Consider the following 16,138-nt stretch of genomic DNA (forward strand, 5'->3'; position numbering starts at 1 on the left):
TGGGGTCTCAGCCAGAAATGCCCTCCGCCACTGGCCCCTCGGGAGGGGCAACGTGATGCTGAACCTGCAGCACGTCTGTTCCATGGCCACGCGCGAAGGGTGGCTGCAGGGAAGCAAGCACACACGTGCAGGGAACGGAAACATGCCCAGTCCTGAGTCAGGCTGCATTCCCGACTGCTCGTTTCAGAATGATGGAAACAGCGTTCAGACCTGCGCCGGTCCTGCACGCCCTTTCTGCATCTTGGGTAATAACACACATGCGCTCAGGGAAATGCTGATCGTCTGCAGGGGGCCCTGAGGGGTGGGGGAGGCAATGCTAAGACCTTTTAAGAGCTTGTGGGTACTTAAAAAAAAATCTTCATAAAAATATGTAACATATGAGCGTGTTTTTATATTTGTAATTTCATTGGCGCTTGAAATGAGCATAACGTTGGGAGTTCATTTCACTTCCTCCCGTGTTGCCAAAGCCTGCGCGGTCTGACTTTTCCTGTGTGTTGTTATCTGCGGGGCGTGGGGCTGTGCGCTGACCTGCGGATCCATGACGTTTGTGTTCTGTCTCCAACAAGTACCACCTCCCGTAAAGGCCCAGTCTATTCTGGATTTCCTTCCCAGTCTTTCAAAGAACATTAAAACGTTTGTTTGTTTGTTTGCTTTTCAAGTTCCCCGGCCTGGGCAGGGCCTGAGGCTGTGGGAGGGCCAGGCAGGCACACCTGCGCTGCGAGGAGAGCCCAGCACCCTGAACGGTGAGCCGCGACGACTCCAGCCCCGGGGTCTCTGAGAGGCAGGCAGGAGGGCTGCGCTCAACCACTCTGAAGCCCCCTCCCATGGGGACACCGGCCTTTTCTATCTCTCTGAGCGTCTTCTCAGACTGAAACGGGCTTGAGGGGTGACTCCATCAATAGGGAACATTGACATGACAGTAGCCATCCAGGAAAGGAGCATCCTGTCGCTGGGTGGGCGGAGCCAGCCCTCGGAGACCCTGGCACCCAGGCGGACAGTCCTTCCCAGGGCCGGGAGGGAAGCTGGGCCCCACACGCCTGTGTGCAGGCCTTCCCTCGTCTGTCCCAGCCTGCGCTCCTTCCTTGGCCAGGTCATGGAGAGTTACCCGAAGGGACAGAGGAAAACCTCTCAGGGCCTGTAAATGACAACCTCGGTGTCCCTCGGCACACGGACACCCATGAGCCTGCCAGGCTTTTAAAGGCAGCTGAGAGGAATCCTTAGGATAGACAGGACATTGGTCAGACTCCCGACTCAGAGTCAGGCAAGAGCGTCGGCCGTGAAAATCAGGAAACAAACCTAACGCGCGGCTATAATGCAAGTTGTTTATTGTTTATTTTTTTTTAAATGATATGCTACTTTACAGGCTACTAAATCTAAGAGAACCTAAATACATTTACATCTTTAAAACTATGTCATCTCTATGGAAGCAACCCTAGGCGACCCCACATGCAGCGACCTAGAGACACCAGGAGCGATTGGTAGGTCTGGAGGCTCAGGTCTGGAAGTGCTTCAGCCCTGAACCTTATTGCAGAGGAAGAGCTGCAGGTGTTTCCATGAGGGACACGCACAGGTACCTGGAACGAGACCCTGGAATGAGACCCGGAGCACCAGCCAAAGACTCGGGTTTTGTCAGAGCTCATGAGGCCACGGGAAACTTCCCAGAAGTGTTCACAGAAAAGAAGGAGGCTAGCTGGCTGTCTGTGCTACCAGCTGACGAATGGCCAATCTAGCTCTCTCTGAACTGGTTCTGTTGACTGAACACATAACCTTACTTTTGCAGCCCAGCACCAGGTCTACAGCTTGTTCTGTTTTTGATCCCGACGTTACTATGACCCCTTAAAGCTTCGATGCTCTCAATACTGAGCCCAGGTACCAAAACGCCAGGAGCTTACTTTGAGGCCTTGTACTTCTCCCTGATGGCTTGCTGGGGCCGGCGGGGGCTGTCGAGGTAGGCCCTGTGCAGCTCGCTCAGGCACGGCCCAATCTCGCTCAACGAATAGCCCGTGAAGGCAGCCAGGGCTTCCGGCTGGTCAGGACGAGAGGAAAAAACGGCATCATATAACTTTCCAAGATGTAAGGAATCTGAAGATGGAACTGTGGAATAAGGAAGGGAACTGCCTACTGCCCACAAGGACGTCCAAAGAAACCGTAATCCTTCCTCAGAGACGTTAGACACAAAATATTGAAAGGAAGAGCCGGAGTTCTAAATGTGCTCACATTGTACATCCAGAATGTACTTACCTGGAAGCCCTTTTTACACAGAATACGTGAAAGATCCTTAGCCGAATGCAGGATGAGAAACAAGTGTTCTAGACAACAGAAGTAGGCCCCCTGCTTCTCTCAGCACCGAAGTGAGCCTTCAGAACCGAACGGAGGGGCCCATGTCCCTCCCGCCACCGTCTTGGGCCAAGAGGCCACTGCCGTCCCTGTTCCCTCCAAAGCCAGATCCAGCCCTCAGACCACCTTAACTGGACCCAGGCTGTCAGCCACTTTTAGGGGACAGTCAGCAGCTTTCACTCGAAGTGGCTGATGCGTCCCCACAGGGCCTGCCCAGCGTGGGAGCAGCGTGCAGGCTGCCAGGCCTGGTCCTGTTCATGGACCGTGCTCGCCCGCACCACGCCCTGCCTTCCTGCGTGCGGTCTCCCCTCTCCGCAGAGCAGAGCCACGGGGGTTGCTGTCACACGCGGGCGAGACGCACGAGGCCACGGGGCCGGCCCGATCCGAGCCCTGAGCGTTACCAGACGGGTTTGAGGGAGGCCTTGAATCCCACTGAGGAGAAAGGAGCTGGAGCCTCACCCAGAAGTGCCTGTTCACCGTGTAGTTTGCCAGGCAGTACGCTGCGGCCGCTATCAAGGAGGGGAGGTATTTCAGGAACGGGTCGGCTTCGAGCAGACTCAGCTCTGCCACGTACTGGAGACGAGAGAGAAAAGCCTCATTGGAACCGGAAATCGGACCGAGGTCACAAGTCAACTTAAACACGTCAGGGGGACAAATGGGGTCTTAGTTTTGTTCAACCTGTATCATTTGCACGTACAATCGATCTCAAAATTAGTCACTAGGTTAATAACTGTCCCCAACCGGAGTAGCACTGACGCTGTAATGAATTTCAACGCACGGGTCTCTGGCCTGTGCACACGGCGCACGTGATGGATGGGTTACTTCACCTGGCAGTGCAGGTGTCTGCTGCTCAGGTAAAGTTGCCCGGCTCTGGCCACTGGAGTGGGACGAGAGACTCCAGCCAAAGGCAAACCGTGACCGTATTAAAGCTATTCATCCATCGAGCAAGAACATGCAGCTCAGAGGCCAGCGCAGTGCCGGTGGGAACGTATCCATCCGGTTAGAAGCAGCACACTGGCAAACTTATACGGACTTCCTTATCCCTGTGGGCACAGCAGATACATACCGAATACACTGAATCGTGGCGGCTGGAAACCAAGTGTTCCAAACTGATGCTTTAGTGCCTTTGACTATGTTCTGTACCTCCCAACGGGCCAATTGTGCCTCCCTGCTTAGTGTGTCGGGAGGAGATGAGAGCCACATCGAAGCACATTTACTGTGGTCCTGCCCTGCACACCTAGAGGTATTGCCTGGATGGGGTCTGCGTCCGACAAGGAAACCGCTTCTAAGCTTAACTTTCTGTGAGTTGAGTGGTTAGACCACCCGTGCCTGCCACCCATGATCAATAGTCACGTTACGTAACCAGGAGGCACGTTCTTAAAAGTAGCCCTCTTCTATTGCCCCAAATTCTGCTGGGCCTGAGACAGAAACAGGAAAACCCTGAAAAGGAAGGGAGACCTGGGGGGTGACCGGAAAGGCCACCTCCTCCCCGGCAGCCCCGGGCGGCGTACCTTGGCCAGGCTCTCGGTCCTGACGCACACGCCTTGCCGCCTCAGGTACTGAAGCAGGAACTGGTTGGTGGTCGGCACGGTCAGGTCGAAGGCCAGGACCTTCAGGAGCAGGTGCTCCATTCTCAGCAGCTGCCGCTTGGTGTACGTGTCGTCCGTGATGTAGACAAACTCGTCCACTTCCGGCGGGTAGATTTCTTCGTACTTCCTGCGAGAGGCGGAGAGCCTTGGGCAGTAACACTGGGAACCCGCGGCCCCCCGCCCTGTGCCATCGCAGCCTTAGACGTCACTCCGGGGCACAGGGTGGGGACAATAGGAGCCACTGGTTTCCAGAGCAAGAACACGACCCTTACACACAGATGCTGTGCCACCTGCTGGGAGCAGAAACAGAAGCAGCTCCCAGCTCCGAGTTCTAGGTCTGCCCTCTGACGTGCCGAAAGGATCTGAATGACAGACGCACAGGTAAACTCCTCCTAACTCAGATCCTCTCGTGGGGAAGAACGTATGCTGAACACGTGGTAGAAGGAAAATTCCCTAAGGCTCAGATTTTAAAAAAGGGCTGTGTTTAGCTTTCTGCACTGAATTAGCAAATGGTTTGGCTCAGTGGATTGAGCGTCGGCCTGCGAGCTAAGTGTCGCTGGTTCGATCTTCCAGTCAGGGCACATCAGAGAAGGAAAACTCTGACTCCAAAAAACCTCCGCTGCCTTGCGGCATACCTCTTCAGGGGAAAGGCTAAGGGAGTAAACCCCGACAGAAAATCCGGAGCCGGAGTCCCTAAGGCGGTTTGACGTTGTAGTCAACACCGGCAACTCCTGCGGCGCACCTGAAGCCAAGCTGTATTGACTCCGTCTTTCCCTTGGACCCTTCAGCTGCGAAGAGAGGGGGGGTCTGCTGCATGGGCAACAGCAGACCCTCCATATCACCCTGCCCAGGCTCTGTAGCTTCAGCTCCACTGGAGAGGACACTCCAGCGTCATCGCAAGATGTCGATTCAACACGGGAGGAGACAGATACCGTGTCACTCCCGAGTCGGACTGCACAGCCATTCTCGGCGGTGCAGATAGACTCTTAAGAAGCTACACCATCGTCTCTCGAGAAGGACGGCTGCCGACGGCGATGGCTCTATGTAGCCAAGAGGAGGATAAAGACAAAGCTTCACTGTTACCAGTTCTTTGCTTTTGCTCTTCCGTCTCCTTTCTGTAGGGGGATCTTGGCAACCTCTTAGGCAAGGTCGTAACTAGAATCTCTGAGACCAGAGGAGCAGGAAGGAAACTACCTCCCAGCAGGCCACTTAATTAAAGGCAGCTCAGCCACGACCTGGCTCTTTCCCACGCGATTAGATGTTATCAATGACTGGTAGTCATAGGAACCAGCTCAAATATTATAATTTCGTCACTGTAACCACGTTCACCGTGCTGTTGCAGATCATTTACCAGATCACGGAGCGGTTTTTATCGAACCAGAGTCTCCTTAAGTAGGACTGTTCCTTAGACTAGAGTTCGGCCAACAGACCGCCCCACCCCCAAAAAACAGTTAAACTGCAGCCTGAGTTTGAGCTGACGCTGCCTTAGTCACAAGACCGACTTGTCACTATAAATCAGACACATCTGAACTGAAGCGTGACTGCGTGGCAAGACTCAGTACATACTAGTAAATACTAGTAAATACTATAAAACTGTGATAAGTTGTCAGAGGCGTGACAGGTCCTAATTATGAAGCGCTGCCCTCCCCCAGTAAGGGAAGCATGAGGCCGCGCCTCACCGGGTCACTCACGAGGCCAGGAGGATGGCTGCCGTGCCCACGAGCTGCAGTTTCCCTCGCAGGACAGACATGCACGAGAGGAAGCGGTCCAGGAAGTTGACGGCCAGGTAGATGGTCTCGGTGCGGAGCTTGTACTCCTCGGCCACCTCCACCAGCCAGTCCACCAGGATTCTGCGCATGTCTTCCGTGATGTCAGGCTGCTTCCGCAGGTAGTGCGCTTTGGGCCGGTGTCGCGTCTGTTCGGGGAGAGCGTTCTGGAATTTAAATGGCCGCCCCAGCAGAAAGATCACGCGTCCCAGTCCACCTGCTGTTCGAAAATCTCGGGAGCAAAGGTTAGCGGGAAGCGGACCCGGAGCCAAACACATCTTTACTGGGGCACAAGAGAGAGTGGGACCTTCTGGCTCCACGAGGCCTTGGGTCGTAACGACCTGAAGGCAGGGACACAGCAACGTGGATGATTCCTCAGCGTGGAACCCTTACCGGGCGCAGCCTCTGAGTCAAGGAGGGCTGGTCACGCATCCTTGTAACTGCCCCCACCTCACAGCCAGTCCTGCCACAGACGTTCTTAGGCTTACCCGTCCTCAGGAGGCCGTGGCCAAGGGTTTACAGCTATCTTCCTGCGGAGCGCCGGGCGGCCGGAAACGGACCCCGAGTTGGGGAGCGCTTACCTCGGCTTCCCTCAGGTACTGGTGGATCTCCTCGGCATACTCGGTCACGGCGAGCATGTCGGCCCCGGGATCGGCCGCCACGTCGGGCTGGGAGTGCAGAGACGGGTCCACCAGCATAGGGGAGACTGCAGGGGGGGCCGACAGTCTCGGGTAAGGCACCTCATCGAAAGCGTTGGTCCAGCCCCGACCCCCCGCCGTGCTTCCTGGTTTGCTCTTGCTGGTGCCACCCCGTCGCTGTTGACACTGCAGGCGATGATGAATGCAGGGGACCTGCCACCGCCCGCCGCCCAGAGGTGAGTCCGCTGACCTGGGCCGAAATCCAGCAGGAAGCGCAGGTCTGACTTGAGTGTGCTGGTGTCCACCTCGTACACGTCCTCAAAGGCCACCTCATTGCTCCCTGCGCAGCCGGGTCGCTCCTCCTGCTCAGGCTCCGCCATGTGGACGTCAAATCCCTGCTTGGCCGGCACGAGGGCCCCGCAGACGGAGAGCACATTCTTTCCCACTGGGGGGAAGGCATTTTCGGATCCGGGGAAATACCTCACCATGGGGACCCCCTGGAAAGGGATTAGTTTCCTGTTAGAGGCTGTCCCAAAGGCCGGTGGGTGGTGTGACCCTGTGTGGCTCAACCCAAGCCGGCCAGGGAGGGGAGAGGAATGTCAAACGGAAATACCGATGCCTGCAATGTCACCTCGGAAAGGAAGCCTCCGTGGTATGAGTCCTCTGTTGTCTCCATCTACGTTGGATGTTGGGGAGAAGGGCCATCTAAAATTTGCCATCGTCCCCGCATTCATTATCAAAGGGAACTGAAGGTTATGGAACAGAGAAATGCTACCTCTTCTCCACAGGGGAGGAGATGCCATGCGGGCGGGGCCTGTGAATTGGCTCCAGGATCCTGTGAGCGCCCACCCGGCACAGCCCCGGACGTGGTTCCCGGCCCCTAGTCTTCCCGCTTGAGCAGTGACCTTGTAGCCGGTGGCCCCATACAGTTCCCGTTATATACCCGGTTAGGCAGAAATGGATGATTCTAGAAACTCGGACCACTCAACTCTCCTAACACAGACCCTTTCTGTGTGACATGATGCAGTGACCCCTGAGAAACCCGACCATCCACTGAGCGCGTCTCCCTGTTCTTTCTTCCTGTAGCATTAGTGACGGGAACAGTGTGTGCCCCTCTGGGAACCACAAAGGACCAAAGTCACAAGTTTTTATAACCAGATCATCGTAACTGCAAGCTACGACCACGGCCGACTTTTGCGACATTGATCTATGTACACGGGTCGAGACAGCCATTCACTGCACATTTACTGAGCACCCACTAGTGCCCGGTGATGTTCTAGGTGCCCAGACGTGAGCAATGAACCAAACGTCCAGAGAGAACTGCCCTCGTGGAGGGTACATTCTAGTTGGGGGCAAGCGAGAAAAGACACAGGAGGTCAGAAGTGAGGAAGACGACGGGGGGTGCAGGTTCCCAAGACGTCTGTAGAGGAAGCGAGCAGGCAGCTCGGAGGCTGGGCCGCCAGCCAAGGCGGAGCTGCGGGTTCCTCCGGACCAGGTGTAGAGGACACACAGCGAATCAAACGGATTTTGTTAAAAACAGCATCACTCAGTTTTTTCCAAAGCCTTCAACAGATCACTCTGGGTACCCCCCCCCACCCCCCACTAATCAGGGACCACAAAAAGCCTTGGGGGTCAGGGCAGTAGAGGAGGGGCTTCTCATCTGGCCTCCTCCAGTGCCCGCCCCCCGCCATCAAAGAGAAACGAGACCCATCGTGGATCGCCAGCGTCATTCCGCGGACATGCCACACAGGCTTTACAAACCTTTGTTTCGGGAGCTTGTCTACCAACAGACTTGGGGAAGCTTTTTTTTTTTTTTTTTTTTTTAATCTCAAAATCCGTTCTGAAGCATCCAAACCCCTCATCTGCATGTAAATGTGTGACTTTACCTTCAGCTTGTTAAGGGCTCAGTGGAGCCACATCTACTGGCCAGTTCCCTGTCTGCCCACCTGCCCCGGGCCAGCAGAGGGGAGGTGTCCGCTTTCCAATCGCTTTTTGAGATAATCTCATCTAGCCTGATCCAATCCAGACCCTAAACTCGGTCCAAGCAACCCCGCCCAGAGTATCCGGGATTGCTTTCGAGTGGTCTGCACACCACGCTGACCTGGAGTAACCCCGGTTCTAGTTTGTTTGGAGGCATGCGCCTCTCCTTTTGGCCAGCAGGTAAATGCCTTTACAAATACTTCATCCAAACACTTCCTAGACCTGTTCTTTTTTGGGGGGTGGGGGTGGGGTGGAAATTATTCACTATTTCTAGCTGGAAAGGGGACCCAACCAGATGGTCTTAAACTCTTCGGCGTCCCAGCAGTCCAGACGCCACGGTTGGAGGACCCCAGGGGAGTTTGGAGGTAAAACGGCAGAAGCCCGCCTCCCGCCGCGACGGGAGAGCCCTTCTCAGCGAGCAGCTTCCCGGCGCCTCCCGGTCATTACCTGGCCACTCCTGTACGGCGCGTTCTCAGTGAGCACCCCTAGCACTGTCCTCTGTGGGGGGTCCTGGCCGAGCTGGGCTCTGGTCGCCATCTGACAGGCGTCGGGACCTCGGGACGCCGGGGCCAGGACTAGTCCGCTCTTGGAGGTGCTGAGATGCATCGCCGCAGTCTCGACAGGCCGCTGCCACCGGGAAGGACAAACAGACAAGCCGGTGAGCCCCCCTCTCCCACCAGGGCCGCCGAGGAGGCAGCGAGTCCCTAGGAGACGCGCGATCTTCCCCGCAATTACTAGGGCGGAACCGGCCCGGGCCACCGAGCGCCCGCCGCCCGCGCTGCTCGGAGCCAGCGCCGCGACCGGGCTCCGCCGTCCAGGCTTCTTCCAAGACTCGGCGGAGGCCGCGGGGAGCGGGCAGCCTGACAAACACCAAGCCGGGAGGGTAGGGCCCCACGTTTCGTGGGGGTCTAACCCTACAGCCCTGGTCTCTCTCCACCGCCGGGCGCAGCCCCCACCCGCCCGCCCGCAAGCAGAAGCCTGCGGACGCCTCTCCACGGGAAGAACGTCCCCTTCCCCAGTGACAAGCAGCAGGCGTCCTGCAGACGGACCTCGCTCCTCTGGGCCTGGGACCTAAGACGTCTCGGATAATCAGCAAGTGCAAGGTGGGGGTGGGAGTGGATTGGGAAGGCGGGTCCCCCAGGCTGGGGGCAGGGCGGGAGGGGACAAGGCGCGGACAGATTCCGGCGGGGGCGCCCGACTCCCAGCCACTGGGACCAGGGGGCTCAGAGCTAGTATCTTTCCTCGCCACGCCCCCCCCTCCGCGTCTATTGAATCAGCCAATCAGCGGCGCCCCCGGGCCTCGCGGGGCGCTCCCATGCCAACCGCAGCGGCGTGCGCGGGGGTGGGGGTGGGGGCCGCGTCGCCATGGCGACCATCTCACCTGTCTAGCTGCCCCGCACGACCCCTAGGCGTTCAGGCCCCAGCCCGGCCAACGGCTGCGGCTCCCGGCTCCTGCGCCGCCCTGACCGGCGAGCCCGGCGGGCGGTCCCCGTCGGCACCGCGCCCCGGCCTGGGAGGGAGGAAGGCAGCCCACCCCGCGATGGCCGGGGCTTTGGAAGGGGCTGTTTCCGTGGACCCGTTCTCCCAACAGCCGCTAACTCCTCCCGCTGACGTCCTCCCCCGCGGCCCGCTCCCGAGAACCTTGGCTCGGGAGGGCGACGCGGGGCCCCGGCCGCGCCCGCCCGACGGCGCGGCTCGCTCTGCGGCCCGGAGCACACACCAGCACGTCCTCCCAGACAGGGGCCTTGGAGCCGCGGCTGGGCCCCAGGTGGGAGCCGGGGCCTCCAAACCCGCGGTGGCGCCGTGGCTCCGGTCATTTTGGGTCCCTGAGCACCAGAGGCCGCGCCTGGGCGCCCGGATTCCTGTACTCGGGGCCCGGCAGGGCGGGAGAGGAGGTTTGGGGACTTAGGGCCCCACGGGGTGCTCGCAGCGCCCGCAGGAGGTCTTCCCCGACGGGTTCTGGCAGCCACGCCGTGAAGCGGGTCCAGGAACGCCGAGTTAGTGCCCCAGGAAGAGGAAGGAACGCGGGTGGCACAACGGGGCCTGGGACCTTGAGGGGGACAGCGGGAGGCTCGGAACTGGGGCTGGACAGGTGGGGAGGAGGCAGGGACCTTACACGGGGGCCGAGGAGGAGCGGGTTAGAGCGTCCTCGACACCTGGGAGCCCGGGCACCGGGCCGGCCAGGGAGGAGACTTTAACTTTATTCCTGTGTTTTCAGCGCGGAGAAAAGCGCTTGACTGAGATGTTGGTGGGGAGTTGAGAAGCATCTTGGAAATCCGCGCCGGACGCAGAAACGGGTCTTGCTCCATAGGAAACCGATTCGTACGCGTGTGTCACTGGGTTTCAAGGGGCGGCCCTCCCCTTGCGCTCGGGGTTGCCTGGCCCTCCGGCGGGGGCCCCCTCTGCTAACGCGCGCCCGCTGCAACCCGGCCGCTGGGGCGCGGGGCGCGGGGCGCATGCTCGGCTGGGCCGGCAGCCTCCCGGGCGGAGCAGGCGGAGGGGTCCTGCCCGCCCCCACCTCCGCTGCTCCCGGAAGTCTGCCTGGGAGCCCCCCGCCCCCTTCGCCCCCGCCCCCTCGGGGTGACAGCCCGGGGCCCAGGGGCGGGTCTCGCCGAAGTCCGCGTGGCTTTGGCGGGGGAAGATCACGCCGCGCCCCGCCCCCGTCGGGCCCTCTCGGGGTCGCCTTGGATCTGCTGTTCTCAGCGGGAATGACCGAAGACCTCTCACTTGTTGCCTGGCTTCCGGAACGAAGGAGCCGGTGCAGCGTTTGCTCCTGGAGCCCGTCCTCTCCGCCCTCTTTCTGCGGTCGAAGCCCACGGAGCAGGGGGAGCGCGGGGCTCCTGCAGAGGCGGCGCCCTGACGCCGGTGGTCCCAGCTCAGAGCTGCTCAGGACCCAAGGCCAAGGGCACGAAGGTGGCCAGTGGCTCTTAGCTGTCGTTGGACTGAAGAATGCCTTTACAACAAACAGTAACCGGTGGGACCCTCTGCTTATTTCATAGCCCCCTGTCCTGAGCTCCCCTGTGAATAGCTGCAGCCTCATCCAGCCTTATTGCACACGTATGGAATATTCTTATCATCAGTTACATGTGTGGGCGGCCAAGGGGTCCCACAGTGAACCTGACAAGCCCAGGGGAGGCCGCATGGCGGCCTTGCAAACTCGGAGACCGAAGGAACCCCCCGGGAGGGCCTGGAATGGCTCCATGGCGGGTCGTCACTTCCCAGGCTCAGCTGTTCCTGGACAAACGTCCATCTTTGCCTTCACTGAGCCTGGCCATTATACTTCTGCGTCTATGACAACACACCGTCGGAATAACAGGGCAGGAGGCCGCGGTGGTTCTGTTAGTAGAGGACTGTTCGCCATCCTGTACCCAGCTGTGCAAAAGCAGTACATGTCTATCATTTTGCCTTTCAGCCAGTCCCAGGGGCTTCCCTGCCTTGTTTCTCCCGCCTCCCTCATCTGTCACCGGCGGACTTCATGCAACCCATTTACGTCCTCCCCTGTGACTCTCGTGGGTACAATACGTGGTACACCTGCCGTTTTCTCTAACATTTTCTCCGTTGGTTGGGATTTGGGTTCCTGGCAATTGTCATGAGTTTGGTCAAATAGACTCATAAAAATTCATACAGGTCTGGACGTTTCTCACAGGGACACGTGGTACCATCTTTCTTCTCTGTCCACTTGGTTACGATTTTATTATGCTGCCTTAGAGTTCATATTAACTCATTGCAGCCCTCACGTTAGGTCTTGAATTAGCAGTCCCGATGGACTGATATTTATATATATATTTTTATGTGTGTACACATAAATTCAGATAACTTGCACGATATTAATGGCTTTCTCCTTTAAAAAAATCTTCACTAAATATTGGAACAAGTAATGTACTACGGCATAAAGACAAATTCTACTGATAAATAGGGGCACGATTTTTATTAAAAATAAAACTTGTTTTATATAAACTACATATTTGGTAATAAAGTATATTGAGATGTGAACAATATCATTATGTCTTTAATGTCTAAAATATTTAGTGCATTTAATACATTAATATAATACTTTCTTAGCCTAAAATATTATTTGGTCCATACTTTCTGCCTGATATTCAGTGTTCAGCTAATTTTGACGCTAGGATTAATTTTTATAATAAGGAAGAAAGCTAAATCCTTTACTAGGGATTTTCTAAATCCAACAGTCCTATTAAAAGTGACCCCTGCCCCACCAACTTACAATTCAAAGAAAGTATTTTCTGTTTGTCAGGAATTAACTGGCATTTCAGAAACGTATTACTTCTATTAGCTTTGCTCCTTATAGTTAGTAATTAACGTGCTGTTCAAACATTTCAGTTTTCATTAATTTGTATGAAATTAAGTTGGTTTTCAGCACAGGGCTTAAAAAGAGATGAAAAAGTAGAAGAGTCTTTATTTATTTTTCTTTTATTTTTTAAGGACAGAGGTCCGGTTAGGGATATACTTGTATATCATTTCTAAAGTCCAGTAACAAGTAGTTTTCCTTCTGAGAACACTTGTTATCTAAATAACCCTGTATATAACATTACTGTTTTATCAGTGGCTCTGTGGCAGAGTTAAAGATAGTGTTTACATTTCCTTTTTTTTTTTTTTTTACTATGAATTCAATTCTTGATTTAAAAAATATATAACTTCATTACTCTTGACAAAGACAAAAATATTCAGGTTTGCTGAGAACAAAACTATTCTTTGCCAGTCATTAAAGAAGTGCATTGAGACAATGTCAAATGTCATGCGTGACGTTTAATGAGCACCAACTTTAAAGGAGTTACTTCTGGTAACTGGTCTATGAGAGAGGTCCCCCCTCCCCACCGCCCGCCCCTGTGACAGATGAGGAAACTGGTGAACTGAGATGAAGGCGGGGTCTCCCGGAGATCCCAGTCCCCGCAGCCCCCGCACTCAGCTGCAGGCCTGGGCTGCACTTCGGTGCCTTCCAAGGAGGACGGGCGTAGCGCTGGACGTGTATGAGGGTTCGTGAGGATGAAGGGGTTTCCAGATGGTCAGTCTCCAGATTTCAGGGTCTTATGGGATATTTCCTGGCATCTCTCTTCCTACTTCTCCTTTCATATTAAAATTTTTCCTACTTTACGCAAGAAGCACACAGACCTCTACCTCCCCAAGTCTTACTCTGGTGCATGGCCCGGGGTGTAAACATTCTCAAGGTTGCCAATACAAAGAGTTCAGAATAGTCTTCAGGAAGAACCGGCCTCTAAACCACACAACGTCTACCTCAGGGCTTCCTGTCTTTCCCTGTCCTACAAGGTGTAGTCCTCCAGGTAAAGGCCTTAGAAGGAGGGGTATTGGGGGGATGCTATTAAATCAGGAACGCTGTAGGGCGTGAGGAGGCTGTGCAACGGTCATTTTCATTAACAGACGTTACCTACCTCCTGGCTCTCCACAGTTGGAGAATGTGTTACTTTCCAGTCGGGGAAATCAGTTAGGGGGAAAGTATCAGCCGCTGGTCGGCACCAGCAGTGATGCCCTGAAATATATCAGGGTCAGCCACATGATGATCGAAGTAACGTTGGAGCTACCTGGTGGCTGGAACCGTTCCTTTGTTTCAAGCGCCAGGTCTGGGCCAGGGTGTGTTCTGAGGCGGCTCGGGGAGACCTGGGCAGCCGGGCCCTGGTTTCAGACGAGGGCCTTGCTCCTGCGACTCCTAGTCACCTGTATTCTTTTCAGGTGTCAGCAAAGTCAGGTTTAATCCTGGATCAAAGCCCTGATCCTGGTCAGCTGTTCAGACGATCTGGCCCTTTGTTTCAGCTTGGCAAGATATAATGCATGTTAAAAATGGCTTTTTACATGTTTTTAAATATAAGCAAGTATTTTCTGCTACTTTTCCATACAGCTCAGCCTGAGCGGCAGGGGCAGACCCAGATGGTGCGCTGCGCCCGGCTTTTACGGCGTGAGTGGCCTTCCGTAAGAAAATACACAATCGGGAACAAAGTAAAAGTTGGTTTTGAATGACAAGTAAATAAAAAAATTTACAAAATTTAAAAAGCTGATGAATACTACAGCCATCACAAAATAAAAAAACAATTCTCTTATTAGGTGTTTCACGTGTATATCTTTGGAGAAATGTTTATCAAATTCTTTGCCCATTTTTAAATTGTATTACTTATCTTGTCCCTGGCTGGTTTGGCTCAGTGGATTGAGCGTCGGCCTGCGAGCTAAGTGTCGCTGGTTCGATCTTCCAGTCAGGGCACATCAGAGAAGGAAAACTCTGACTCCAAAAAACCTCTGCTGCCTTGTGGCATACCTCTTCAGGGGAAAGGCTAAGGGAGTAAACCCCGACAGAAAATCCGGAGCCGGAGTCCCTAAGGCGGTTTGACGTTGTAGTCAACACCGGCAACTCCTGCGGCGCACCTGAAGCCAAGCTGTATCGACTCCGTCTTTCCCTTGGATCCTTCAGCTGCGAAGAGAGGGGGGGTCTGCTGCATGGGCAACAGCAGACCCTCCATATCACCCTGCCCAGGCTCTGTAGCTTCAGCTCCACTGGAGAGGACACTCCAGCGTCATCGCAAGATGTCGATTCAACACGGGAGGAGACAGATACCGTGTCACTCCCGAGTCGGACTGCACAACCATTCTCGGCGGTGCAGATAGACTCTTAAGAAGCTACACCATCGTCTCTGGAGACGGACGGCTGCCGACGACGACTGTTGTAATGACATTGCGTCTAGCATTCCATGAACGTGAAAGAGCCTTCCACTCAGCTAGGTCTCCTTTCAATCCTCTCAGCCACGTGTTACTAAAGCTTTCGGAGCACAAGTCTTGTACTTATTCCATTAAACTTATTCCCAAGTATTTTATTCTTCTTGACAGGATTGTCAATGAAATACTCAACTTAATTTTTGGAGTGGAAGTGTATATGAAATTAGAAAAGCTGGCGTTCACGATGCCTGTCACCTACCAGACCCGATAAGCAGAGGCAGGGACTGAATCTTTACGGGCACTTTATTCAGATGGTCTGCCATCTGAGAAGACAGTGGGTTTGTACCCTAACAGGCCGTCTTCAATTCCATTATAAAGGGGCCCTTTTTATAAGGAGAAGGAAAGTGTAGGTAAAGGGTGTGGAATTCAGGGACAAAGTTAATCAGATAAAAGCTGCAGCATTCTTTCACCTGTGCCCTGGGCGGTGGTCCTTGTGCCCTGGGTGGTGGCCTTTGTGTCCTGGGCGGGTCCTCTCGCCCTGGAGCACAAGGCTCAGATGCCTCAGATGCCGTCTTGATTGCCTGCCCATCCTCCCGAGGCAGAGGGGGACCTGCCAAGGTCTCCTGGGGTCAAGGAGGGTCCTACCTCCAGTTCCTGAAACAACAGCTTTTTACCTGCGTGGATTACTCAGCTTATTAGCTGTTACCTGAAACTAAAATTTTCCCACATTTGAGGCCCCCATCATATAGAAATAAAGCTGATTTTTGTACATCAATCTTTTATCCTGAAACCTTGATGGACTTGGTTTTAGTAGCTTTGTAGTAAATTTTAGTGTTTCCTATATATCAGGTGATATCGTATACAGAAATTTTATGTTTTAAACACTTTAACCTTTATGGCTATTGCAAAATTTAAAAATTAGATTTACATGTATATACTTACAATTCAAAGAAGTATGATAGGTGATCAACAAAAGGCTTTCCAGAATGAGGAAATATGACATTGGGATAAAAATTCATAAAGTGATATGGAAATATGAATTCAAGAAGAAAACAAATTACATGTAACTTTTTAAAGAAAAGCTTGTTAATGTAGTTTTAAAAGCAGCTGATGATGGGGGACTCAAATGTGGGAAAATTTTAGTTTCAGG

The 16,138-nt window shown here is 54.5% G+C and overlaps 1 protein-coding gene across 1 annotated transcript; it reads right to left on the bottom strand.

The window, feature by feature from the left end:
• Nucleotides 1–1,320: 1,320 nt before the first annotated feature.
• Nucleotides 1,321–8,947, bottom strand: CCNA1 (cyclin A1). Its single transcript, XM_090258255.1, has 8 exons — nucleotides 8,758–8,947; nucleotides 6,581–6,827; nucleotides 6,274–6,398; nucleotides 5,618–5,841; nucleotides 3,849–4,053; nucleotides 2,797–2,910; nucleotides 1,893–2,026; nucleotides 1,321–1,574 (listed from the first exon to the last, which is right to left on the bottom strand). Exons 1-8 carry the CDS (start codon nucleotides 8,914–8,916, stop codon nucleotides 1,523–1,525), a joined length of 1,260 nt encoding a protein of 419 aa, XP_090114381.1. The 5' UTR covers nucleotides 8,917–8,947; the 3' UTR covers nucleotides 1,321–1,522.
• Nucleotides 8,948–16,138: the final 7,191 nt, after the last annotated feature.

Source organism: Furipterus horrens, unplaced genomic scaffold, assembly GCF_987537825.1.
Source record: "Furipterus horrens unplaced genomic scaffold, mFurHor1.1.pri manual_scaffold_12, whole genome shotgun sequence".
Classification (NCBI taxonomy): Eukaryota; Metazoa; Chordata; class Mammalia; order Chiroptera; family Furipteridae; genus Furipterus; species Furipterus horrens.

Coding starts and splice junctions, on each gene's coding strand:
- CCNA1 (XM_090258255.1), bottom strand. CDS start 8,916: ATGCATCTCAGCACCTCCAAGAGCGGACTAGTCCTGGCCCCGGCGTCC. Junction 5,842..6,273: donor AGTACCTGAGGGAAGCCGAG/GTAAGCGCTCCC, acceptor CTCCCCGAACAG/ACGCGACACCGGCCCAAAGC. Junction 2,911..3,848: donor GGACCGAGAGCCTGGCCAAG/GTACGCCGCCCG, acceptor TCTCGTCTCCAG/TACGTGGCAGAGCTGAGTCT.